The sequence below is a fragment of the Schistocerca nitens genome, chromosome 2 (genome assembly GCF_023898315.1).
Source record: "Schistocerca nitens isolate TAMUIC-IGC-003100 chromosome 2, iqSchNite1.1, whole genome shotgun sequence".
Lineage (NCBI taxonomy): Eukaryota > Metazoa > Arthropoda > Insecta > Orthoptera > Acrididae > Schistocerca > Schistocerca nitens.
In genome coordinates, this window is record NC_064615.1 from 291,963,509 (window position 1) to 291,990,259 (window position 26,751).

The 26,751-nt window shown below is 38.8% G+C and overlaps 1 protein-coding gene across 1 annotated transcript in view; it reads left to right on the forward strand.

The window, feature by feature from the left end:
- The window catches only part of LOC126234993 (dynein beta chain, ciliary-like), a 732,993-nt gene that overhangs the window by 588,272 nt on the left and 117,970 nt on the right, over positions 1–26,751 (forward strand). Inside the window, exon 40 of the mRNA XM_049943730.1 lies at positions 7,714–7,938. Within this exon, the coding sequence (XP_049799687.1) occupies positions 7,714–7,938 (225 nt within the window). The remainder of the gene's footprint in view (positions 1–7,713; positions 7,939–26,751) is intronic.

Here is a 26,751-nt window from a genome sequence, read left to right on the forward strand (position 1 = left end):
GCGTTGAAACCACTCACAACACATTCTTTCACTAATAGCGTCCTTACCACATGTACTTGAGAGCATTCGATGAGACTCAAGCGCTGTTTTCTTCATACTGAAAGAAAACAATAACACCTCACACAAATGACAAGAATTAGGCTCGTAAACTGACACTTTCAATCAAGAACAACTTTATGATGCAGACACAAGCCACCTAATGTTTGAATGAGTTTATGTTGACCGAGTTCCAAGCTAACTGCCTGACAACTGGGATCTGTTTCTTTCGACCGCTACTTACCATTGTCGCCACCTATCGGGAAACGGCGGAAGCAAAGTTGTACACCTTGTAACATGAACCAGTAGCATATCAGCTGTAAAGTAATAAATGTATCAAATAGATATAAGATACAACAATTGCATTATATAATATATTATGTAAATGTAATTGTTGTTGTACTACCATCTCTGACATTTGCAAAAGGCATCATTGTGGTGGCTCCATGCAAAAAAAAAAAAAAAAGGGGGGGGGGAGAAGTACATACATTAAAATAGATTAAGCAAGCAAGTGCTAGTTTTTCACTCTTTTTTCTGTCTATGCATTGTAAAATGGTATCATTTTCGAGGTACAGTCAGTGGTGTATTTGGATACTGTCTGCAAAGTATGTTTCGATCAGAGTTGGTAACAAAGAAATAAGTTTAAACATCATGTCTTATCCTGTAGTTTGACTACATGAACAGCAGAAAGATAGTAAATGATAAACTTTTTTTGTTCCTCTTTTCCCTGGGGGGGGGGGGGGGGGGTGAGATGGGGGGTGGGTGAGATAAAGCTTTGTAATTGTTTGAAATTATGTGTCATGTGTGATGGAAGTTGCTAAGTGCTTTCATTCTTAAATACTGGATGAATCTAGTCTAACTATTTGTGCGCTGTCAGTTTTGCTGCCTGAAGACAAACACACAGTTTCTAACTGTAGTACTTGTCTTATTATGTTAAATTTTTAACTCAGGATTGTGAATCTTAATGAGTTAATTATGACAACACTTTAAATTTTTTAAATTTGGCCAATAATTGTTTGAAATATTGAAAATCAAATTTTTATTGTCCTGGGAAGCTGTTAGATATAAATGTAATGTAAAGCTTGTAAATAGATGGACAGACATAATACCATATAAAAATCATTGTTGATAAATCACTTGAATCATTCAGAACCTTCAGATGCATATCAATAATGTCTATCTATAGTGATTTAAAGTGGAATGACACCATAAATTTAGCTGTTGGAGGAACAGAAGCCACACTCATATTTATTAGAAAATTCCTAAGGATGTATAATTCATGTTCTAAACCACCACTTAAAAGAACCCTCATTCAGTCAATTCTTAAATAATGTTTATTGGTCAGAGATCTGTGCCAAGTTGGATTAATGGATGAGGCAGAGAATAATTAAATAAGAGCTTAATAATTAATTACAGTTTGGTTTATTAGAATGAGAATCTCATAGAGGCGCTCAATACACTGCAGCTGGCAATGTTAGAAGAAAGTCCTCATGCTGCAGCGAGAGCCTTACACACAAAATTTCATAGGCCCACATTTTAAACCAACTCAAGAAACATACCACTTTCTGCAACAGTCATCTTGTATAATGACCGCAGCACTAAAATTTGGGCTCACACAGAACCGTAATGACCGTTTTTTCATCCAGTATGCCATCCACAGTTGGAACAGGAAAAGGAGAAATGATTTTTTTCCAATATTTTTTGTACCATCCTTTATCAGAGTGACTGGCTGGCAGTATTGAAATGCTCTCTTTGAAATAACAACTGTTTATTACCAGAACTGATAGCAGAGACGTCAAGCAGGTCTTGGTCTGTCGGATCCCAGAATGTAACTGGCTTTCAAAGTGTGGAGTACTGACACAAGTAGATGTCTTTGGAAGAATACATTGCAGTGCCACAAGAGCATGTGATGGTATGGATTTAAGTAGGACCTATGACCACTGTGATTTGTGCTGTGATTCACAAGCCTTTTCATGGTGGGGCTGGAGCCCCCGGATGCTGTGGTGGCTGCAGGAAACTTGACTGTACACAATACTATGGCTATTCACAAATTACCTCTGAAGTGAAGCAGGGGCCATTCCTGGCCCCTGAAGTGTGGTGGCCAAATATGGAGTGTGCCTGGCCCTGCATATATAACATTTTCCCTCTGCTGTGAGTTGTATGTCAGATTATGGAGTACAAATGTAGGCTGTGCTGCTGTAGTTAAATTACAGTCTTTAGTTAATTTGTTTGGTACTGATTTCAGTAGAATTAGTGTTATCATTATTTTCTCTAAACAAAAATTATGACAGTTTCTTCCAGTTTTGTTGGTTACTAAAGACGAAAATTCCATGCACTATAAAATCCAAGAAACTGTATGCATTCATGCACTATCAGACTACAATACATGCACTATCAAGTGAAAAATACATTACAATAAGCACTATAATTTTTGTTCTTCATTTATTAATTCACTCTCCCTTTTTGCGCAGTTAACAACTAATATTTCTAAATTATTTTCTGTGAGGTTCCTGTGCTGATCAATCAATATATTTTTGTAGGCAGAAAATGACCTCTCTACATCACAAGAAGTTACAGGCACAAATTTGAATGAACATATTTGTGACAGTGTCAAGTCCTTCAGTCACGTTTTAACCAGAAAAATTTCTTCTTTACTGAGCCCGTAGTCTGGATTCTTGTGTGTGACGGAGTCCTATTTGTTCCTTGCATTTACTCTCTCTTTTCCTTGGACATGCCTGAGTTGATAGTTGATGGTTGGAGAGACATCACGGTTACAGGTAGTCTGCGAATACTAGTCACTGACGTTGGCCACTCACGTGTGTACGGATTGTGTTAATCCTCTTGTCATCAGCTAAGGCATGATGATGGTGCATTGAAGCACCAAAACTGGTAGACTCAATGTCAGTTGTTGGGGATTTCCAGAGATATCTCATGTAAGAAAGTGAAACAAATACAGTGGTCCTTATGAGGTCATTTATTGTATGACTACCAGTTTTGGTGCTTCAGTGTGCCATCTCCAGGCCGTCGCTTCTAATTTTGTTATAGTAGAGAGCAATTTAGAAAAGTTTATCTTAAAGTTAATTAAATCATGCTGCGGATTTTTTTTTCTTTTAAATGCTGGTTGTGCATCTCTGATACATACTGTATCATCTGGTGAGGAACTGTTTACTGCCTAAAGTGAAAGAAGTATTTACTTTAGAATTAAATACTGAAGTATTAATTTTGTCACGATTAACTATATATCAATTTTATTTTGTACCAATTTAATGGCATAAAAACTGTCAGAGTAAAACATGACAGTTTCCAACCAAGTAACCCACCTAGTAAGGATTGGCTAAGAGGGTGACGGTAACTCTGGTAGATGTTTTCTGTAAGCAGCTACATGTGCTGCAGCAGGCTTTGAGAACTCCTGTATAGAATAATATAACATTTTAAAATGACTAATTTATTTTTACAGCTTTGTAACCATTAAAACTGATATACCACTAAATTTTAGAAGCATACCTTTTTAGCTGAGGATATCAATTTTTTGACATTGTTATAATTAGAGCAAATTTTTACTGCAACATTATGGAGCCCATGAGTAAGATATGTAATGTGTTTTGTGTTTGATAGGATATTTTAGTTGCATTCCCAGCCTTCAGCAGGTAAGGTGCAGCATCACTTAACAGGAAAAGAGCTATGCATTTATTTAGATTATTTGGACACAAAATAAATCATTTTCTCAGAAAATGATTTATGAAAACAGAGACTTAAACAAGAATAAAATAATTACTTCAAATGTTATTCAATTACAATTTCTGAGTAAAACTTAAGCTGTCAGTCATCAAAGAGAGTAGCAACTGTGGAATTATTTGCTTGTCACCAGGCCCATGCTCAGTTAATTTTCCTGCAACTAGATTAGCAACATAGTGCCCCATAGGATTGGTTGTTTTCATCCACATATGTTTCAAGTTCCCAGGTCCTCAAAAATTTTGTCCAAAACCTGGTTAGCAAAACAAGAAGTAATTTTATGGGAGTGAAAATAGTTTCCATTTTTTTGGGAAATATATTTAAATATGCCTGCCTGATTATAAGATTTTGGAATATAATTTTTTCTGTGTCAAGGGATCATGGACATCTTTTGATGAATGTTGTTGTTGCTGTGGTTTTCAGTCCAGAGACTGGTTTGATTCAGCTCTCCATGCAACTCTAGCCTGTGCAAGCTTCTTCATGTCCAAGTAACTACTGCAACCTACGTCCTTCTGAATCTGCTCTGTCAAATTCTTCATGCAGTATCATATCTTCCATTTCATCTTCATCTACGTCCTCTTCCATTTCCATAATATTGCCCTCAAGTACATCACCCTTGTATAGACCCAATATATACTCCTTCCACCTCTCTGCTTTCCCTTCTTTGTGTAGAACTGGTTTTCCATCTGAGCTCTTGATATTCATATAAGTGGTTCTCTTTTCTCCAAAGGTCCGTTTAATTTTCCTGTTGGCAGTATCTATCTTACCCCTTCTGATATGTACCTCTGCATCCTTACATTTCCCCTCTAGCAATCTTTCCTTAGCCATTTTGCTCTTCCTGTCGATCTCATTTTTGAGACATTCGTATTCCTTTTTGCCTGCTTCATTTACTACGTTTTTATATTTTCTCCTTTCATCAATTACATTCAATATCTCATCTGTTACCCAAATATTTCTACGAGCCCTCATCTTTTTATCTACTTGATCCTCTGCTGCCTTCACTATTTCATCTCTTACAGCTACCCATTCTTGTTCTACTGTATTTCTTTCCCCTGTTCTTGCTAATCGTTCCCTCATGCTCTCTCTCTGAAACTCTCTACAACCTCTGGTGCTTTCAGTTTATCCAGGACCCATATCCTTAAATTCCCACCTTTTTGCAGTTACGTTATGTTATGTTAACCAGGGACCTAGAAACAACAGAGAGGCTCCATCCCCGCTGCAGCCACAGTGGCCCACAACCCCACGACGACTACTGCAGTCCACATCACCCCTCTGCTGCCCCACACCAAACCCAGGGTTATTGTGTGGTTCGGCCCCCGGTGGACCCTCCCCCCAGGGAACGTCTCACACCAGATGAGTGTAACCCCTATGTTTGCATGGTAGATTAATGGTTGTGTATGCGTATGTGGAGAACAGCAATCGTCGAAATAGTGTAGCTGAGGCGGAATAAGGGGAACCAGCCCGCATTCGCCGAGGCAGATGGAAAACCGCCTAAAAACCATCCACAGACTGGCCAGCTCATCGGACCTCGACACAAATCTGCCGGGCGGATTCATGCTGGGGACTGGCGCTCCTTCCCGCCTGGAAAGCTGTGCGTTAGACCGCACGGCCAATTTTTGCAGTTACTTCAGTTTTAATCTACAGTTCATAACTGATAAATTGTGGTCAGAGTCCACATCTGCTGCTGGATGTATCTTACAATTTAAAACCTGGTTCCTAAATCTCTGTCTTACCATTGTATAATCTATCTGAAACTTTCAAGTGTCTCCCCACCTCTTCCACATATACAGTCTTCTTTCATGATTCTTAAACCAAGTGTTAGCTATGATTAAGTTATGTTCTGCGCTAAATTCTACCAAGCGGCTTTGTCTTTCATTCGTTACCCCCAGTCCATATTCACCTACTACTTTTCCTTCTCTCCCTTATCCTACTATGGAATTTCAGTCCCCCATAACTATTAAATTTTCGTCTCCCTCACTATCTGAATAATTTCTTTAATTTCATCATACATTTCTTCAATCTCTCCGTCATCTGCAGAAGTAGTTGACATATAAACTTGCAATACTGTGGTAGGCATGGTCTTTGTGTCTATCGTGGCTACAATAATGTTTTCACTATGCTGTTCGTAGTAGCTTACCCACGCTCCTATTTTTTTATTCATCATTAAACCTACTCCTGCATTACCTCTATTTGATTTCGTTGTTATAACCCTGTATTCACCTGATCAGAAGTCTTGTTTCTCCTGCCACCGAACATCAGTAATTCCCACTATTTCTAACTTTAACCTATTTCCCTTTTTAAATTTTGTGATCTGACATTCAACCCTCCGATCTGTAGGATGCCAGTTTTGTTTCTCCTGATAATGATGTCCTCCTGAGTAGTCCCTGTCCAGAAATCTGAATGAGGGGCTATTTTACCTCCAGAATATTTTACTCAGAGGACACCATGATCATTTAACCATACAGTAAAGCTGCATGGCTTTGGGAAAAATTGTGACTGTAGTTTCCACTTGCTTTCAGCCATTCGCAGTACCAGCACAGCAAGGCCATTTTAGTAGATGTTACAAGGCCAGATCAGTCAGTCATCCAGACTGTTGCCCCTGCAACTACTGAAAAGGCTGCCACCCCTCTTCAGGAACCACACATTTATCTGGCCTCTCAACAGATATCCCTCCATTGTGTTTGCACCTATGGTTTGGCTATCTGTAACGCAAGCCTCCCGACTAACAGCAATGTCCATCATTCATGGATGAATACTTCTCCAAAAAGCCCATAAGAGTTAGGTTTCTGAATTTCTCAACTGGTATATTTATTCCTAGAAAAGCATTGCACATTTCCATCTAAATATTATTTTGAGATGCCTTACATATGCGAGCAGTAATAAATGACTGTATTTGGTATTTTGCAGATTCTTTAGTTTTTAGCATTCTTGCAATTTGTGATTCAGATGCAGCATACTGTTCAACTTGAAATTTTTTAGTTCATATTATCTGATGTTATAAAAGATCTTTCGGCTTAAAGTAAATTTTGTAACACTTTACAGATAACAAGTACCACATGCAATTTTCCAAAAAAGAATCACTTACCTGGTTACTGTAACACTCACGGAATACTACATCTCCAGCTTATGTAATAAAATCCTTTCTTTTCATCCACTGTGCAAGTACACTTCTGGATCTTTTGGTTGGAGGCATATTAGAAGCACATTAACACATTCAGACAGTATTACACAAACTTACGAAGTTCACACCCACCTACACACACACACACACACACACACACACACACACACACTGCAAAGGCAGTTTAGGGAATGATTTCACTTTTAGAAAAATTTCAATTGTTAGCAAGGTTTGTTTGAATTCCACAAGATCACTCTGCAGCTGTGTAATTGTTGCATCAGGCTGAATTTTCATTTTCCAAGATCAAAGGCTTGCCAGTGGTTGGTGTGGAGAAATAACTCTATTTATGACATGCGCCCTGCAGAGGGCAGTCAGTAGAATTATGGGAAGACATCCTATTTTGAGGGTCCTAAATTTCTATTTCTGTTATTCCCACCTGTCTTTCTTCAGTCCTTATTCCTGAAGCAAAAATAAGAATAATAAAAATCAAAGAACTGAGGTGTCTGCTTAAAATCATTAAAATATGCATTTAAAGTGAAAATAATGTATATTATATGCATAATTACGCTGAAAACACCTTATAATGCATTATGCATGTTTTTATACCCAAAAGGCCAAAATATGCAAATATGCACAGAAAAAGTATACATATTTGGAACCAGACAGTAATGAAATAGACAAATACTAAGTTTGAGCTCTGTCCAGTGATCCTATAAAAACATGCATTTGCATGGTATTCTTGTCTTTTTTGATAACAAATATTTTTACCTTATTTTGTGGGAAATGTGTTAGATAGGTAGTGGTGCAATCCTTTAATGTTTCAGCGTGGAGATCGAGGCAGACCTGAGGATCAAGTATTGATGAGAGCTTTGAGGGACTTCAACATTCCTAAAATTGTAACAGATGACATACCAGTTTTCATGGGACTTATAGGTGACTTGTTTCCAGCTCTAGATGTGCCAAGAAAGAGAGACTTAGAATTTGAAAAAATGGTAAAGCAAGCTGCACTTGACTTGAAACTACAACCTGAAGACAATTTTATTTTAAAGGTATCATTGTATTTTAGAATTTTTTTTACTTTGTGTTAATAATGGAATCTTTGGGTTTCTTTTCATTCATTCTTCAGACAATGTGTTCCATGAATCCCATCGTGAAAGGAAGTTTTCGAGGAAGTGGGCTGAGGGAATTAATTCATTAACAGGCAGTTTACAAATACAAATACGAATGTTTTATTCCACCATTGAGCATATTTACATGCAATTGATGTTGTCAGTGTTAACACAATAATAATAATATAAACTTTGACATGACAAATGTTATTAACTACAATATAATAATCCAAGATGGATACAATACATATTTGTGCAAATGTCAATAATAACAAGAAGTTTCTCAGCAGATCAGTTACAAGGTAAATGAATTACACAGTTCAGTGTATGACAAACAAATAATCAAACGGATAATTAACAATAAGTACATGAAACAGTAATAAAATAGTTGCACAGTGTGGCATATTCATAGTTTGCAGTTAATTTATAGTTCATTCTCATACGGAAAGTGGGTCATTTGTCATCTTGAGTAGAGTCAATTACTTTACTTTTGATCCACCTCAAAAGACTAGTTTTCAATTTATTTACTGGCACTGTGTAGGCATTTTCAGGTTATATGTTGAAGTAGAAAGGACCAAGATATTTGTAGCTGTTACGTGTCTTTGCAAGCATAGCATATGGCATACTAACTGTATGTCCACTTCTTATGTTATGGTCATGAACTGCTCTCCTTAAGTCAAATTTATTCAGATTCTTGTTAACGAAGACAAGGCAGGTGTAACTATACAGGCCAGGCACTGTCATTATATTTAGTTTCTTAAAATAATCTCGGCATGATTCATTTAGATTAGATTCAGTTTTTGTTCCATAGACCCAAAAAAAGAGGTGATTCTCGTGGGTGTGGAACATCTCAGAAAAGATAACATACAACATTTGAATATAATATTTACTACCCTGATCATTTCTCAGGAGATAATCAAAATAGGTTAGTACAATGCAATAAACTGTAACAACTAATATTTACAGAATTAACATACTGTCAGAATGAAACACTGTTATGAACTATTAATAAATTTATCATACATAAAATACCTAATCTTGACTGTTACAACCAATTGTTGTCAAAACTGAAATCTAAAAGATATTTTTACTTAAGCTGACTTAACAATCTCTGTCAAGATATTCATCTATGAAGCAGAAGGAGTTGCCTATCAAAAAGTCTTTCAAACTCTGTTAAAACCGTGCTTTCTCTGAAACCAAGTTTTTAATGGTTGCTGGCAATTTATTGAAAATGTATGTTCCTGAATATTGAACCCCTTTTTGGACCAAGGTAAGTGATTTTAGGTCTTTATGTAAATTGTTCTTATTCCTAGTATTGATACAATGTATTGAGCTATTTGTTGGAAATAGAAATGTATTACTTCCAACAAATTTCGTCAAGAAATAAATATACTGAGAAGCAGTGGTTGGAATACAAAGTTCATTGAATAGGTTTCTACAAGATGTTCTTCTATTTACATCTCAAATGATTCTTATCACACACTTTTCCACCCTAAAAACTTTCGCTCGGTTTGATGAGTTGCCCCAGAATATGATCCCATATGACATAATAGAATGAAAGCAAGCAAAGTATGTAAGTTTTTTTATATTTATATCTCTTACATCTGACATCATTCTCATGGCAAACACAGACTTGTTTAGGCACGTAAGAAATTCCGTGGTATGCCCTTCCAAATTGAATTTATTATCGAGTTGTAATCCTAGAAATTAAACACTGTCATCCTCATGATCTGCATGTCTTCATATGTTATACTCATGCTAGAAGGAAATCTCTTAAAGGTTCTGAACTGCATATAGTGGGTCTTCTCAAAGTTTAATGACAGTGAATTAGCTTTAAACCACTTAATAATGTCAGTGAAAATTTGATTAGCAGCTATTTCTAAATCTGTACTTGACTTGCTATTTATTGCAATGTTTGTATCATCTGCAAACAAAACAAACTTAGCCTCTGGCAATGTAACATATGAGAGGTCTTTAATGTACACAAGAAAAAGCAAAGGACCCAAGATGGAACCTTGAGGAACACCTCATGTAATTCATTCCCAGTCAGATGAAGACTGATTGCTTACAGCACAGGTATTTTGCAATGACACCTATTGTTTCCTGTTAGATAGATAAGACTCAAACCATTTTGCAGTTTGCCAGTGACACCATAATATTCTAATTTACTTAAGAGAATGCTGTGGTTCACACACTAAAAGGTTCTGAGCACTATGGGACTTAACATCTATGGTCATCAGTCCACACTCAAATGCTTTTGACAGGCTGCAGAAAATGCCAGTAGCCTCTAATTTATTATCTAATGAATTAAGGCTAAGTTCTGCTAAGCACCTTATGGCTTTCTTTTGCCATTTATATACTAATTTTGAGCCTACAGAATTGCCCCATAATAGTATTCTATAACTCAGGTGTGAATGGAAGAAAGCAAAATACTGTCATTGTCATGTAGAAGAAGGTGTAATTAGATGAATGATGGACACTAACTTCACTTAACGAAGGTTTATTCAGCACTTGCATATACAAGAGTGCGAATTAGATTAGATTATATTAGGACCAAACTGCCTCCTGCCAGAACACATACTCCATGTAGAAAAATACGTTAGCCAAACACACTGTGTCATCCAATTTGTTAAATTCTGCTATACGCTCATATACCTTCAGCCACTTGTTTGGATCTTGGCCATTGTCACCAGAGAACCTGGAAGGATGTCTCATGTGGTGGCACACAGTTGCTGTCATCGTAACATCCTCTTCTTCTTCTGTCTCCGGTAGATTGCGATCTGTTGAATATGGCTCGAACTCGGGTTACTCGGCACATAAATGGTAGCTTTGTCGTGGCCTGATGGGAGCCACTGTGTCGTCGATAATGTGCGCTATCACAAGTTCCAATACCCAGTGCCTCCACCAGAATAATGTCATGTAGAAGAAGTGTAATTAGATGAATGATGGCCACTAACTTCACTTAACAAAGGTTTATTCAGCACTTGCACATATAAGAGCGCGGACTGAACTGCCTCCAGCCAGAACACATATAGTATATATACAGCTACAGAACATTCCAGTACAATGATTCTTGCCATTTGTGGATACTTCTAAAATGTACTCAAACCGAATATGGACATTAAAATTGTACAGTCTAGGTGAATTTTGAACTCACAACCCTCCATGCAACTGTTTAGTATCATAACCACTACACCACAGTGCTACTCAGCTTCTTCTGCTGACATTGCTCCCTCGTTAAGACAACAGCATCTCGGTGTTATGTCCTCCTAGTCCAGGAACAAGTCATCGGTCCTGCATACCCTGACTCCCAATGACTGATGCTTGTCCTGGCAGTGACTTCTTAGAACTTCTTTTGCTGCTACGCTCGTCGTCACGTTTCTGCTTGTTGCCTGTTGGTGGAGCTTCAAATTTACCCTGGGTTGCAGGATCCTTTTATGGCTTCATTTGAAGGATGTGGACCGTATCTCTAATCTTTTGTCGTCTTGCGCCGGGGTCGAAATCTTCAACTTCGTAAGTAACCTTATAAGGTCCAAAGCAGTGCCTAAGGAGCTTCTCAGAGAGACCAACCTTCCGAACAGGAGTGAAGATCCAGAAATTCAGACGAGGTCACCAGGCTGGTAGACAACAGGTTGGTGGCTCAAGTCATACCTTCAGTGATCATTTTCTTGAGCCTGCAGCATGCAGAGTCAAGCTAACTGCCAAGCTTCCTCAACTCTGGTTAACACCTGGCCATTGTAGTCATCGTCCACATTGTCAGGATGTAATGGAAACACAGTGTCCATCTTTGTAGTCGCCTCACGCCCATGCACCAGGAAAAATGGTGTAAATCCTGTGATGTCTTGTTTGGCAGTGTTATAGGCAAACATCAGTAAAGGAGCACCTCATCCCTGTTGCTCTGCTCAACATTGACGAACATTGACAGCATGTCGGCCTAGGTCTTATGAAGGCATTCAGTAAGCCGATTAGTTTTTGGATGATAGGCAGTCATCATGTGATGAGTAATGTTGCGCCGACTGTTTATCTCTGTCACAAGACTCGACTGAAAAACTGTCCCTCAATCCGTAATTAATGCCCTTGGGGCATCGTGTTTTAATACAATGTTTTCCATGGGAAATTTGGCTATCTCAGATTCTTCAGCTGTTTTCATGGCTTTTGTAATGACATAACATGTCAGATAATCAGTGCAAACAAAAATCCATCTATTGCCACTAGCAGACGTTGGAAATCATCCGAGGAGGTGAATCCCAGCGCGCTGGAAAGGCGTTTCACTGGTGGAATTGGTATGAGTCAGCCAGGTGGTTTCTGAGGAACTGCCTTCCTCCTCTGGCACTCTCTACAGTGTGACACATAGTGATAGGCACTCCTAAATATAGCTGACCAGAAAAATCTCTTGGGGATTCTATCATAGGTCTTAATAAATCCTAAATGTATGGCCTTAGGTATGTCATGGAATTTCTGTAGAAGATCTAAGTGCTTGTGTTTAGGAATCATTGGTATCCACCTCTTTCCAAATGGATCAAAATTTTTCTTGCAAAGTAATCCATTAACTACCTTAAATTCTGCTTTCACATCCTCTGACTGATTTAAGGCAAGCATAATTTGCGATATCTTGGCGTCCTTCTTCTGCTCAGCAAAGAGATCCTGGAGTGCAGCGAGAGAGTCGCCACCTTCATCAAAGTCTTGACGGTCTTGCACAAGGTTTCTTGAGAGACAGTTGGCATCTTGGTGTTTTCTTCCACTTTTGTACACTATGTCATACTCTCGAAGATGTAGTGCCCACCTGGCGAGTCATCCTGTTGGATCCTTAAGATGTGTCAGCCAACAAAGTGAATGATGGTCTGTAACAACTGTGAATGGCCTTCCATAGAGATACTGTCAAAATTTGCACATGACCCAGATGACAGCAAGACATTCTCTTTCTGTAATTGAGTAGTTTCTCTCGGTTTTTTTAAGTGTCCTAGAAGCATAGGCTATAACCTTCTCTTTTCCATCTGATATTTGCACCAGAACAGCACAGATCCCATACCCACTGGTATCTGTGCATAGTTCTGTAGGTGCTCTCTCATCATACAGACCAAGTAAAGGGTAATTTGTCAGAGCTTTTCACAGAACATCAAAATAATCTTGTTGAGCACCACCCCAGATAAATTTAGCATCAGCTTTTAACAACTCTTGGAGTGGCCTGTCTTTGATAAAATGACGGTAATAAGAACATAATCCGAGGAAGCTTCTCACCTCTCTAATACTTTTAGGAATAGGAAATTCCATTATATATCTCACCTTTTATGGGTCTGGCCACACACCTTCATTTGACACAAGGTGTCCAAGTATTTTGATTTCTTTTGCTCCAGATAGACACTTTCTTGGATTAAGTTTCAGTTCCCCTTGTTGGAGACACTTAAGAATGGCCCTCAGTCTTTGTATATGTTAATCAAATATCTCTGAGAACACTATAATGTCATCTAAATAACAAAGACACATCATCCACTTCAAGTGCCTTAGAAGATTATCCATCATCCGTTCAAAAGTTGCTGGTGCATTACACAAACCAAACAGCCTTTACCTTAAACTCATGTAGGCCCTCAGGGGTGATGAATGCAGTTTTCTTATGATCAGCCTCATCTACTTCGATTTGCCAGTATCCCGAGTACATGTCCATGGTTGAGAAAAACTCAGCCCCCTTCAGACAATTTAGTGTATCGTCAATTGGTGGAAGAGGGTAAATGTCCTTTTTAGTCATCTTATTAAGCTTCCTGTAATCAACACAAAAGCGCCAACTGCCATCCTTCTTCCTCACGAGGACAACTGGTGATGATCATGGGCTCTGCAAAGGCTGAATGATGTCATTCTTCATCATTTTCTCTACCTCATCATGAATTATTCGACATTCCATTGCTGTCACATGGTATTGATTGATGGTCTCCAGTGCTAATCCAGTGCTTCACCATTGATTTGTCTAATTTGTTCTTCACCTGTGGATTGAAGCATTCAGAGAACTCTTGAAGAATGGCAAGTAGCTTCTTGTGTTGTTCCTTAGTGAGATGTGATAGTCAAACTAGAAGATCTTGTTTCATAGTGGTAGCGCCCACAGACTCGGCATGGGAGGTTTCTATGACGTTCAGCTGTTCTTCAATTAACGGCTCAGTGTTTGCTATGCAAATGCATCTAAGAAGGATCAGTGGTTCTCAGCAACAGTTAACTATCCACAATTCGCCGAATGCATTCTTAAACGAGAAGACAGAGGCTGGAATGACCAAGTTATTCTTCAGTGGTATGACTCTCTTACATTCCAATACAAGATCCATGTGTTGATGCATGGCATGACACATGACAGATACCTTTCTAGCGCTGACTGCAAGAATGATGACTTCATCCAGCACACATAGTCTCCACACACTGGGATGCACATCTTCCTGTCCACAGTATCTCATCTCATCTAACTTAATCTTCGAAGCTTTCAAAAAGTCCCATTCGAGAATGACGTCATGACTACACTCTTGTAAGACAATGAATTCTAAGGGCTGTGTATGGCCACTTAAACCCACACAAATGGTACATCACCCTGTAGGTTTTACATATTTCCAATTAGCCACCTTCAGCAGAGATGTTTTGTTGTCGACGAATATGGTTTTCTGCAATTGGCGATGGTCCTTCTGCAAAATGACTAAATATGATGCTCCAGACTCCACAAGAGCTTGGGCTGGTTGGCCATCCATATTGACGTAGTTTCCTATCATTTTTGTAGTGATCAACAGTGGAGGATTTTTGTCTTTGACGGTCAAACCTCCAATGAAGGTCGCATCCTTTAGTTTTCCAGGTCGCAGCGGCTAGGTGATCAGCTGGAGCTTCTAAACGGTGATGGAGATCTTGATCAGTGTGTTGGGGAGCATCCTCTCCAGTGGCTAGCTTGTGGCGATGGTGACCTATGTCGTCCTGCACCCACATCTTCGTCGTTCCAGAGTTGGTGTCGGCTAAGTTCGGCCTGCTGTCTTCTGGTGCGGGCATCATCAAATATCCACCGCCTTTCTCGACAATACCACATCACATATCCCGGTTGTCCGCAGTGGAAACATACTGGTTGGTTATCCTAGGTCCTGCAGAAGTCAGTCGTCCTCGGTGCCCAAACAGGTTCCTCATGGGGCGTTGTAGGAACGTAACTCCACCTGGGTCTTGACTGTTTCACCATTTTACTGGAAATGAAGGACGAGAGATTGGATTCAATGTCTGTTCCACTTCGTCCCTTATGACCTCTTGAAGCATCTCAGTTTTTTGCTCGCCGTGCAATCCAGGTGCCTTCTGAACTTTCTCTCTCACTATCTGATGAAGAACGCTTGTGAAATCAGTTGCTTCCTCCATCACAGGCATTGATACAATGTTTGGAAGCTGTTCAAACTTCTTGCCTATAATTCTTTTTTGTTGCATTGTCTCGATATACTGGCACCATTTTATGAAGTCATCTGCTGTTGAAACCACCTTCAGGAGTAGGGCTTGATACATGTCCTCAGCAACACCCTTCATGAGATGTGCAACCTTATCTTCCTTCTTCATTCTAGGATCCACTATTTTACACAGCTCCAAGACGTCTTGAATTTAGGATGCTGTAGTTTCTCCTGGACGCTGTGCCCTGCACTTTAATTTATCTTCAGCCTTGCACTTTTGTCATTGTGTGTCGCCTAATACTTGCACAGTTCTGCCTGGAATACTTCCCAGCTTGTGAACTTCTCCTCATTGCTCTCATACCATTGCTTGGCAGTGCACTCCATGTAGAAAAATACGTTAGCCAAACACACTGTGTCATCCAATTTGTTAAATTCTGCTATACGCTCATATACCTTCAGCCACTTGTTTGGATCTTGGCCATTGTCACCAGAGAACCTGGAAGGATGTCTCATGTGGTGGCACACAGTTGCTGTCATCGTAACATCCTCTTCTTCTTCTGTCTCCAGTAGATTGCGATCTGTTGAATATGGCTCGAACTCGGGTTACTCGGCACATAAATGGTGGCTTTGTCGTGGCCTGATGGGAGCCACTGTGTCGTCGATAATGTGTGCTATCACAAGTTCCAATACCCAGTGCCTCCACCAGAATAATGTCATGTAGAAGAAGTGTAATTAGATGAATGATGGCCACTAACTTCACTTAACAAAGGTTTATTCAGCACTTGCACATATAAGAGCGCGGACTGAACTGCCTCCAGCCAGAACACATATAGTATATATACAGCTACAGAACATTCCAGTACAATGATTCTTGCCATTTGTGGATACTTCTAAAATGTACTCAAACCGAATATGGACATTAAAATTGTACAGTCTAGGTGAATTTTGAACTCATGACCCTCCAGGCAACAGTTTAGTATCATAACCACTACACTATGGTACTACTCAGCTTTTTCTGTGACAATATGCATGTAACAGAAGTTCTTTACTGACTGTGCTCCTCAGCTTTTACAGCAGATATATGGAACGTGCCACTCTGCCACATATCTTCCCTGTGTGGCTATCCCAGCTGAGCTTTTGATCTATTTGAAATCCTAATAATTTTACTGTTTTATGATGACTGGGATCATTCAGATTGAATACAATAGCTTCAGTTCTACTATCATTCTTCTACAGTACATTTGCCTCAAACCAAGAAGTGCACCTCTCTATTGCCACTGCCATGCTGTGTTGCACATTTTCAAGATTGGTATCACAAGTGATGAGTGTTGTGTCATCAGCATATAGCACTGAATCACATGATACAACTGCAGGTAAATCATTTATATAAATAATGAAAAGGAAAGGTCCAAGAAAAGATCCTTGAGGTATGCCCTTTACAACTGAGAGACATTCTAACGTTTGATTATTTACCTTAACTAACTGTTTTCTATTTTCCAAGTATGACAGCATTAGGCATAGAGCATTCTCTCTCACTCCATAGTGGTAGAGTTTCTTTATGAGAATACCTGAGGTCCAACAGTGATGCACAGATAATATCTTTATTTTCAAACCAATTGTGTGTTTTTGCTACCATACTCGCCACTGCTTTGACTGTAGAAAGGCTGGATCTGAAACCATACTGTGAGGAGGTGAGTATATCATTATATTCAAAATATTGACTCATCTGTTTATGCATGCAGTATTCTATTATTTTTGATATTATGGGTATAAGTGATATTGGTCGATAGTTGTCTGTTGATGCTATATCTCATTTCTTATGTACTGGTTTAACTACAGATATTTTTCATCCTGGATAATTACCTTCATTTAAGATTTTGTTGATTATCTTAGTCAGTTGTGTTATAATTTGATTTCTGATATATTTAATAACATAATTGGAGAGACCATAGTAATCCTCTGCTCTAGAATTACTGAGCTTAGCTATTGCCATCTTCTCAGTTACACAAGTCCAGTAAAAGCTGTCTGTCTGCTAACTGTTCATTTATGGCGGCAATACCTCTGCCTTACTCACATTCTCCATTATGCTGTTATATGATTGAGGACTGACAAAATGTGCATTTAGAATATCAGGTGGAATTGGTGTCTGGCATACTTTATCATCATAGGTAGTTTCTGTTTTAATAATTTCCCATGCAGCTTTGCATTTATTCATTGAGTTCAGTATATATGTATCATTTGTTTTGCACTTAGCTGCCTTGATTTCAATCAGTTAATCTTTTTCACTTTCATATACATTTCCTTGTCAGCATTATTGTGCTTGGACCTATCATGACTGAGTAGCATTATGATTTGTATTCTACTTAGATTTGGGATGTACCAGTTTTTTAGATTTTGTGGTTTGGTGTTACAATTTTGCTTTGATATTTTCTTGCAGTGTTTAGGACAACATGCTTCAAAATTTTCAGTTAACAGCTCTAGATATTTGTTGGTAGATTCATTTGCACCTGCAGTGGTTATTATTTTATGCAATTTTATTAAATTCAATTTACTTATCAACTTGTTTAGCTTTGATTTGTTAATTGGTCTTAAAATTTTTCTACAGTCTGTGGAAGTTTCAGGTGCTTTACCGATAAGAGTTTGTCTGAGCCATAGTCCCTCATGATTTGAAATACCTAGCTTGATTGTGTTGAATTCTGTTTTGTTTAGATGAAAATTACAAATTATGTTATCTAGACATGCTTCCTGTCTTGTGGGTCTGTCATTTATGCAACTGAGGTTAAGGGACCTTAATGTATTTAGCAAGTGATCAACCTTCCTATTCTTAAACCTGATGTCTGTATTGATATCACCAAATATTAGTATTCTGTAATTTTTGTATTTGAGTAGCAAGAGTATCAGTTTCTCCAGAAGCTCCACAAAAAGGTCTTCATTGTGTTTTGGGGGGCAGTATACTGAAGCTATTATAATTTCCTGGTTTGGCAACATTATGGCTGCAGCTTCAAATTTTGCTTCTACGCACAGTCCACTTACATCTATAACTTCATAGATTAGGTTCACACTATTTTTAACATATACAGATACACCACCATGTTTAATACTTGTTCTACAGTAACTGGTTGCCAATTCATATCCAAATGGTACACTTAATTTAGGTTCTTCATTGCTAGACCAGTGTTCATTTATTGAGACCACAATGCGCTTTAAGTTTTCCAGCCAATACTGAAGTTCATTAAGTTTGTTATTAAGAGACTACACACTAATATGTAAGAACATTACACTTATACTTATCTTACTGTGGTTTTCCTGTAGCCCTTCAGCAAAAAATCATTGAGATGGGATGGAACTGTTGCTTTCCTCTTCCTGATATATTGATATGGCCATTTGATGGATTTTCCAATGTTGACTGCTCCTTCAGATGGTATGGTGGTGAAGTTCTCGTCTTATTGTGGGGATGAGTGGCTCCTATTACTTCTGCCAGTGTTGATGTTGCATTTTCCGTTGCCTGTGTTTCTGATGATAATGATTCTTGGGATGCTGCTGCCACTGGTGACTGTGGCTCTGCTGCTGTTGCCAATGGTGGTTGTGGTTCTGCTGTTGACTGGGATGATGATGATGTTGCTTGTTCCAGTGCTGCTGTTAATGCTGCATCTGCTTCTACTTTTCTTGGTTCAGTGTGGTCAATCTCATTGTTGCAATGTACTTGTCCAGTTTTTCCATCTTCCTGGTTTTTTTATTTTTGTACTTCTGGCATGATGGTTACTGCTAAGTTGTTTCCCATGACTAAGGTCTGCTTTTTGGTTGTTATTGCGTACTTTAATTCTCTGCATAGTTTCATTCGTCCTCTTTTGTTTATATGCAATCCTTGCCATGTGAAATCTTGTCTTCTTAGGAATCTGTTTACATCAAGTACTGTGACACGATTGTTTTGTTCACAGGTTTTTACAATGTACTTGTTCAGCTGATATATGACTTAATTTGTCTGTACCCTGTCTTGCTGGTATGGAACTGTACACAGAATCACCCTCGTGTGTAATGTATTCCTGATTAACTCTTCTACAGCATTTCAAATATTACAGGTCGTGTTCCAATTTCTGCTGTCATTTGATCCAGAACAGACTATTAGGGAGTCTTCTTTTCCTAGGTGTTTGATTCTGCTATGATTGTCTCTTCCTAGGTGTTTGATTCTGCTATGATTGTCTCCCCCCCATGAACCATGGACCTTGCCGTTGGTGGGGAGGCTTGCGTGCCTCAGCGATACAGATGGCCGTACCATAGGTGCAACTACGACAGAGGGGTATCTGTTGAGAGGCCAGACAAACATGTGGTTCCTGAAGAGGGGCAGCAGCCTTTTCAGTAGTTGCAGGGGCAACAGTCTGGATGATTGACTGATCTGGCCTTGTAACATTAACCAAAACGGCCTTGCTGTGCTGGTACTGCGAACGGCTGAAAGCAAGGGGAAACTACAGCTGTAATTTTTCCCGAGGACATGCAGCTTTACTGTATGATTAAATGATGATGGCGTCCTCTTGGGTAAAATATTCCGGAGGTAAAATAGTCCCCCATACGGATCTCCGGGCGGGGACTACTCAGGAGGACGTCGTTATCAGGAGAAAGAAAACTGGCATTCTACGGATCGGAGCATGGAATGTCAGATCCCTTAATCGGGCAGGTAGGTTAGAAAATTTAAAAAGGGAAATGGATAGGTTAAAGTTAGATATAGTGGGAATTAGTGAAGTTCGGTGGCAGGAGGAAGAAGACTTTTGGTCAGGTGATTACAGGGTTATAAATACAAAATCAAATAGGGGTAATGCAGGAGTAGGTTTAATAATGAATAAAAAAATAGGAATGCGGGTTAGCTACTACAAACAGTATAGTGAACGCATTATTGTGGCCAAGACAGACACGAAGCCCATGCCTACTACAATAGTACAAGTTTATATGCCAACTAGCTCTGCAGATGATGAAGAAATTGATGAAATGCATGACGAGATCAAAGAAATTATTCAGGTAGTGAAGGGAGACGAAAATTTAATAGTCATGGGTGACTGGAATTCGTCATTAGGAAAAGGGAGAGAAGGAAACATAGTAGGTGAATATGGATTGGGGGGAAGAAATGAAAGAGGAAGCTGCCTTGTAGAATTTTGCACAGAGCATAACTTAATCATAGCTAACACTTGGTTCAAGAATCATAAAAGAAGGTTGTATACCTGGAAGTATCCTGGAGATACTAAAAGGTATCAGATAGATTATATAATAGTAAGACAGAGATTTAGGAACCAGGTTTTAAATTGTAAGACATTTCCAGGGGCAGATGTGGATTCTGACCACAATCTATTGGTTATGAACTGCAGATTGAAACTGAAGAAACTGCAAAAAGGTGGGAATTTAAGGAGATGGGACCTGGATAAACTGAAAGGACCAGAGGTTGTAGAGAGTTTCAGGGAGAGCATAAGGGAACAATTGACAGGAATGGGGGAAAGAAATACAGTAGAAGAAGAATGGGTAGCTCTGAGGGATGAAGTAGTGAAGGCAGCAGAGGATCAAGTAGGTAAAAAGACGAGGGCTAATAGAAATCCTCGGGTAACAGAAGAAATATTGAATTTAATTGATGAAAGGAGAAAATATAAAAATGCAGTAAATGAAGCAGGCAAAAAGGAATACAAACGTCTCAAAAATGAGATCGACAGGAAGTGCAAAATGGCTAAGCAGGGATGGCTAGAGGACAAATGTAAGGATGTAGAGGCTTGTCTCACTAGGGGTAAGATAGATACTGCCTACAGGAAAATTAAAGAGACCTTTGGAGAGAAGAGAACCACTTGTATGAATATCAAAAGCTCAGATGGCAACCCAGTTCTAAGCAAAGAAGGGAAGGCAGAAAGGTGGAAGGAGTATATAGAGGGTTTATAGAAGGGCGATGTACTTGAGGACAATATTATGGAAATGGAAGAGGATGTAGATGAAGATGAAATGGGAGATAAGATACTGCGTGAAAAGTTTGACAGAGCACTGAAAGACCTGAGTCAAAACAAAGTCCCGGGAGTAGACAACATTCCATTAGAACTACTGATGGCCTTGGGAGAGCCAGTCATGACAAAACTCTACCATCTGATGAGCAAGATGTATGAAACAGGCAAAATACCCACAGACTTCAAGAAGAATATAATAATTCCAATCCCAAAGAAAGCAGGCGTTGACAGATGTGAAAATTACCGAACTATCAGTTTAATAAGTCACAGCTGCAAAATACTAACGCGAATTCTTTACAGACGAATGGAAAAACTGGTAGAAGCGGACCTCGGGGAAGATCAGTTTGGATTCCGTAGAAATGTTGGAACACGTGAGGCAATACTAACCTTACGACTTATCTTAGAAGAAAGATTAAGAAAAGGCAAACATACGTTTCTAGCATTTGTAGACTTAGAGAAAGCTTTTGACAACGTTAACTGGAATACTCTCTTTCAAATTCTGAAGGTGGCAGGGGTAAAATACAGGGAGCGAAAGGCTATTTAAAATTTGTACAGAAACCAGATGGCAGTTATAAGAGTCGAGGGGCATGAAAGGGAAGCAGTGGTTGGGAAAGGAGTTAGACAGGGTTGTAGCCTCTCCCCGATGTTATTCAATGTGTATATTGAGCAAGCAGTAAAGGAAACAAAAGAAAAATTCGGAGTAGGTATTAAAATTCATGGAGAAGAAGTAAAAACTTTGAGGTTCGCCGATGACATTGTAATTCTGTCAGAGACAGCAAAGGACTTGGAAGAGCAGTTGAACGGAATGGACAGTGTCTTGAAAGGAGGATATAAGATGAACATCAACAAAAGCAAAACGAGGATAATGGAATGTAGTCAAATTAAACCGGGTGATGCTGAGGGGATTAGATTAGGAAATGAGACACTTAAAGTAGTAAAGGAGTTCTGCTATTTAGGGAGCAAAATAACTGATGATGGTCGAAGTAGAGAGGATATAAAATGTAGACTGGCAATGGCAAGAAAATCGTTTCTGAAGAAGAGAAATTTGTTAACATCGAGTATAGATTTAAGTGTCAGGAAGTCGTTTCTGAAAGTATTTGTATGGAGTGTAGCCATGTATGGAAGTGAAACATGGACGATAACCAGTTTGGACAAGAAGAGAATAGAAGCTTTCGAAATGTGGTGCTACAGAAGAATGCTGAAGATAAGGTGGGTAGATCACGTAACTAATGAGGAGGTATTGAATAGGATTGGGGAGAAGAGAAGTTTGTGGCACATCTTGACTAGAAGAAGGGATCAGTTGGTAGGACATGTTTTGAGGCATCAAGGGATCACAAATTTAGCATTGGAGGGCAGCGTGGAGGGTAAAAATCGTAGAGGGAGACCCAAGAGATCAGTACACTAAGCAGATTCAGAAGGATGTAGGTTGCAGTAGGTACTGGGAGATGAAGAAGCTTGCACAGGATAGAGTAGCATGGAGAGCTGCATCAAACCAGTCTCAGGACTGAAGACCACAACAACAACAACTGTTAACATAGTTGATTACAGAGATTACTTGTAGATTTCAGTTTTTAATCCATTACAAATCATGATACTATATGATGGCCATCCAAATGTAAACTTGAACTTTGTTCATTGGACTCACATGGCATGAGCAGTCCAGCATCTTGGGAAATCCTTTATAGTAGAATGAAGAGGGGAGAGACACGTAGTCAACACACTCAAGTCTGTCATTTCAATATCACTTTGAGTAAACAGGTAATAGCTGTGTCTGTTCCACAATGGATTATTATTCGTTTTTTCACCACAAAGGAGTGAAAGCAAGTGACGTTTTGAAGAGACTGCATGCACAGCTTGGTGACAGTACTCTGTGTAAAACCCAAGTGTTTGTTTAATTGTTTTGAATCCAATGTCAGACTGTATCTGACACAATTTTCTGATATGGCTCCAATTTTTGATGAATTTCTGACATGTTTTCAGTATTGTAATTTCCACCTGCACCATTTTTGGAATTCATTAGGTGCATGGCAGCACTTAGTATGAAGCACTGACACCTCAAACCATATTGTGTTAGCACCTTTCTAGTAGGATAATGACCAGTAGACAATATGTAAATGATGATATTGCTAAGTGGCTTCTCAAAGACATTGAGAATGAAGGAGAATTAGTGATGAAAGTGATCATGGAGAGATTGCTGTGTGCGGTGATATAAATTCTATTGAATCACGATCTACTAATGGAGTGTAAAGTCTTGAAGAGACCCAATCTGTAGCAAATACCTGGAAGTTTCATCACAATGGTGATGGTGGTTTCATGAAATTTAATTTTTCTGTCAAGCAACAATATTTCACCGTTCCTCATGGTTTTTGACCAAAATCCGAACTTTATTATTTCCACATCATCTTCACTAAACAATCTTAGTAGTGAAATTGTGAAATCTACAAACATGTATATTAACAAAGGAAAAATATCACTCCGCTTACAAAACACTGGACATGGCACTCATGGACTGATGTTTCATTAGAAAAATTGAAGGTCCACATCTACATCTACATGGATACTCTGCAAATCACATTTAAGTGCCTGGCAGAGGGTTCATTGAATCACCTTCACAATTCTCTATTATTCCAATCTCGTATAGCATGCGGAAAGAATGAACACCTATATCTTTCTGTACGAGCTCTGATTTCCCTTATTTTATTGTGGTGATCGTTCCTCCCTATGTAGGTCGGTGTCAACAAAATATTTTCGCATTCGGAGGAGAAAGTTGGTGACTGGAATTTCTTGAGAAGATTCCGTCGCAACGAAAAACACCTTTCTTTTAATGATTTCCAGCCCAAATCCTGTATCATTTCTGTGACACTCTCTCCCATATTTCGCGATAATACAAAACATGCTGCCTTTCTTAGAACTTTTTTGACATACTCCGTCAGTCTTATCTGGTAAGGATCCCACACCGCGCAGCAGTATTCTAAAAGAGGACGGACAAGTGTAGTGTAGGCAGTCTCCGTAGTAGGTCTGTTACATTTTCTAAGTGTCCTGCCCACAAAACGCAACCTTTGGTTAGCCTTCCCCACAACATTTCCTGTGTGTTCTTTCTAATTTAAGTTGTTCGTAATTGTAATACCTAGGTATTTAGTTGAATTTATAGCTTTTAGATTATACTGATTTATCGTGTAACTGATGTTTAAGGAGTTCCTTTTAGCACTCATGTGGATGACCTCACACTTTTCGTTATTTAGGGTCAACTGCCACTTTTCGCACCATTCAGATATTTTTTCTACATCATTTTGCTCTTTGTTTTGATCTTCTGATGACTTATTAGGCGATAAGCGACAGTGTCATCTGCAAACAACCGAAAACAGCTGCTCAGATTGTCTCCCAAATCATTTATATAGATAAGGAACAGCAAGGGGCCTTGGGGAACGCCTGAAATCACTTCTGTTTTACTCGATGACTTTCTGTCAATTACTATGAACTGTGACCTCTCTGACAGGAAATAACAAATCCAGTCACATAACAGAGACGATATTCCATGAGCACGCAATTTCACTACGAGCTTGGTGTGATATTGAACGGGGCCTTGAATTTGAATGCAGAACTATTTGACTGTTTTACAGTAGACTGGTTAGAACAAACTCCATTTTTCAAGGATTTTTTCCCCTGTCTCCTTTTTTATTCAAATATTTTGAATGCTGCATTTATTTTCACCTGTCACAGCACAGGTGTGTCACTGTATAAGAGGGAGCAAGGTGAAGGATGTTAGTGAGTATATTGATGGTAAATGCAAAGAACTTGATGTATACCAAAAAGAAATTTGGCTGTAGATGAGAGCACAGTAGGATTCAAAGGAAGAATTCAATTTACGTGCTAATATCCATAGAAGCCTATGAAGTGAGGTTTATGAGATTTGTGTTTCTGTGAGTCAGACAGTGATTGTATTTTCACCAAATTCTTTATTATGGTAAGACAACTATGAAAAGTGTAATTCGTTCTGATTTACCTTGTGGAACCCGAAGAGTGGTTCACTTTGCACAACAATTGCAAGCCTGTCCAGATGGTTTAGACTATCGTATCTTTACTGACAGGTTCCATGCGAGCCCCCAGAGTTGCTCAAAATTGCAGGAAATGCAATTTCATCTAACATGTATAGCTATATCTTCTAGGAAAGACTTTCCATGCTATTTGAAGAAGATGAAATTTGATGAATCTGAGTTACACGCCTATCAGAGAAAGATGAAAATTACATATCTTTCAGTCCTTGACAATGTTCCATACATTTTTTGGTCCTCAAACCTAGTTGATCACTGGTTACAGAAAGAAAGAGCCTTTGCAGTTCCTAAAAATGTCTGTTATTTTGCAATACTCTAAGTTTATTGACGGAGTTGTCAGGGCTTATCAGTGTTGTGGTTACGGTTTTACAAGACAATCATATAACTGGTGGAAAAGATTATTCTTTTGGCTGATTGAAGTTATTCTAGTTATATGCTTTACTGAATACAGCAAAATGAATGTGGAGAACAACTGCAGACTCAGCTTTCCTATAGAAGAAATCTAATCAGACAGCTCGTCAGCCATGTGAGAAATACAAATTCAGAGATGAAAGGAAGACCCTGGACTTCAGCCATGAGAATGTTTTAGAAGTTAGACACGGAAAAGAATTCTAAACAACCTTAAATAAAACACCACATGTAGTTTTAAAAACTAGTGTAAAAGAAAATAAGATTGTTAAGTAACCTCATGTTGCATTTTTTTAATGGTAGCATAATAACCTTTAATCCCTCACATATTTAAAAGGATAAAAGAAATAAATTATGGGGACAATGCAGTGAGTGGAAAAACAGGCTTGGAAAACTTTAAGCCCAGAAGTTTCAAAATAGTTATGATAAAGTGAAAGATCGAAACTATAAAAGATGTCCAGTGACCAGTAGCATTGAAGTCAATATTCAAACTGTGTGTGATATTGTAGAAGGTGATTGCTGCATTACTGTTGCCAAGATTGCTTTGCCGGTGGGAATACGTGTTGGCCATGTCGATACCATTTTATCTTACAAACTGGGATATGGAAAAATATTGGCAAGGTGGATTTCATGTCTTTTCACCAAGATTCAATAGAATGCACAGAAAGTCATCTGTTGACAGCTTCTGAATCACTATGAAGAAGCAGACCAAATTACAGCCTGCAACGAAACATGGGCCCATCACTATACCTAGGATGTGTATGGAGTCAAGGAGGGTTCAAGTGGGGGCACTGATCAAGGCCAATGCTCAAAAAAGTTTTGACAACTGTATTTTGGGACTCAAAAGATATATTACTGATTGACTACCTGAATGGGAGAAGGAAAGAGAATGCGACATACTACTGCAAGCTACTCGATAGTGCCATGACTACTTACCACATC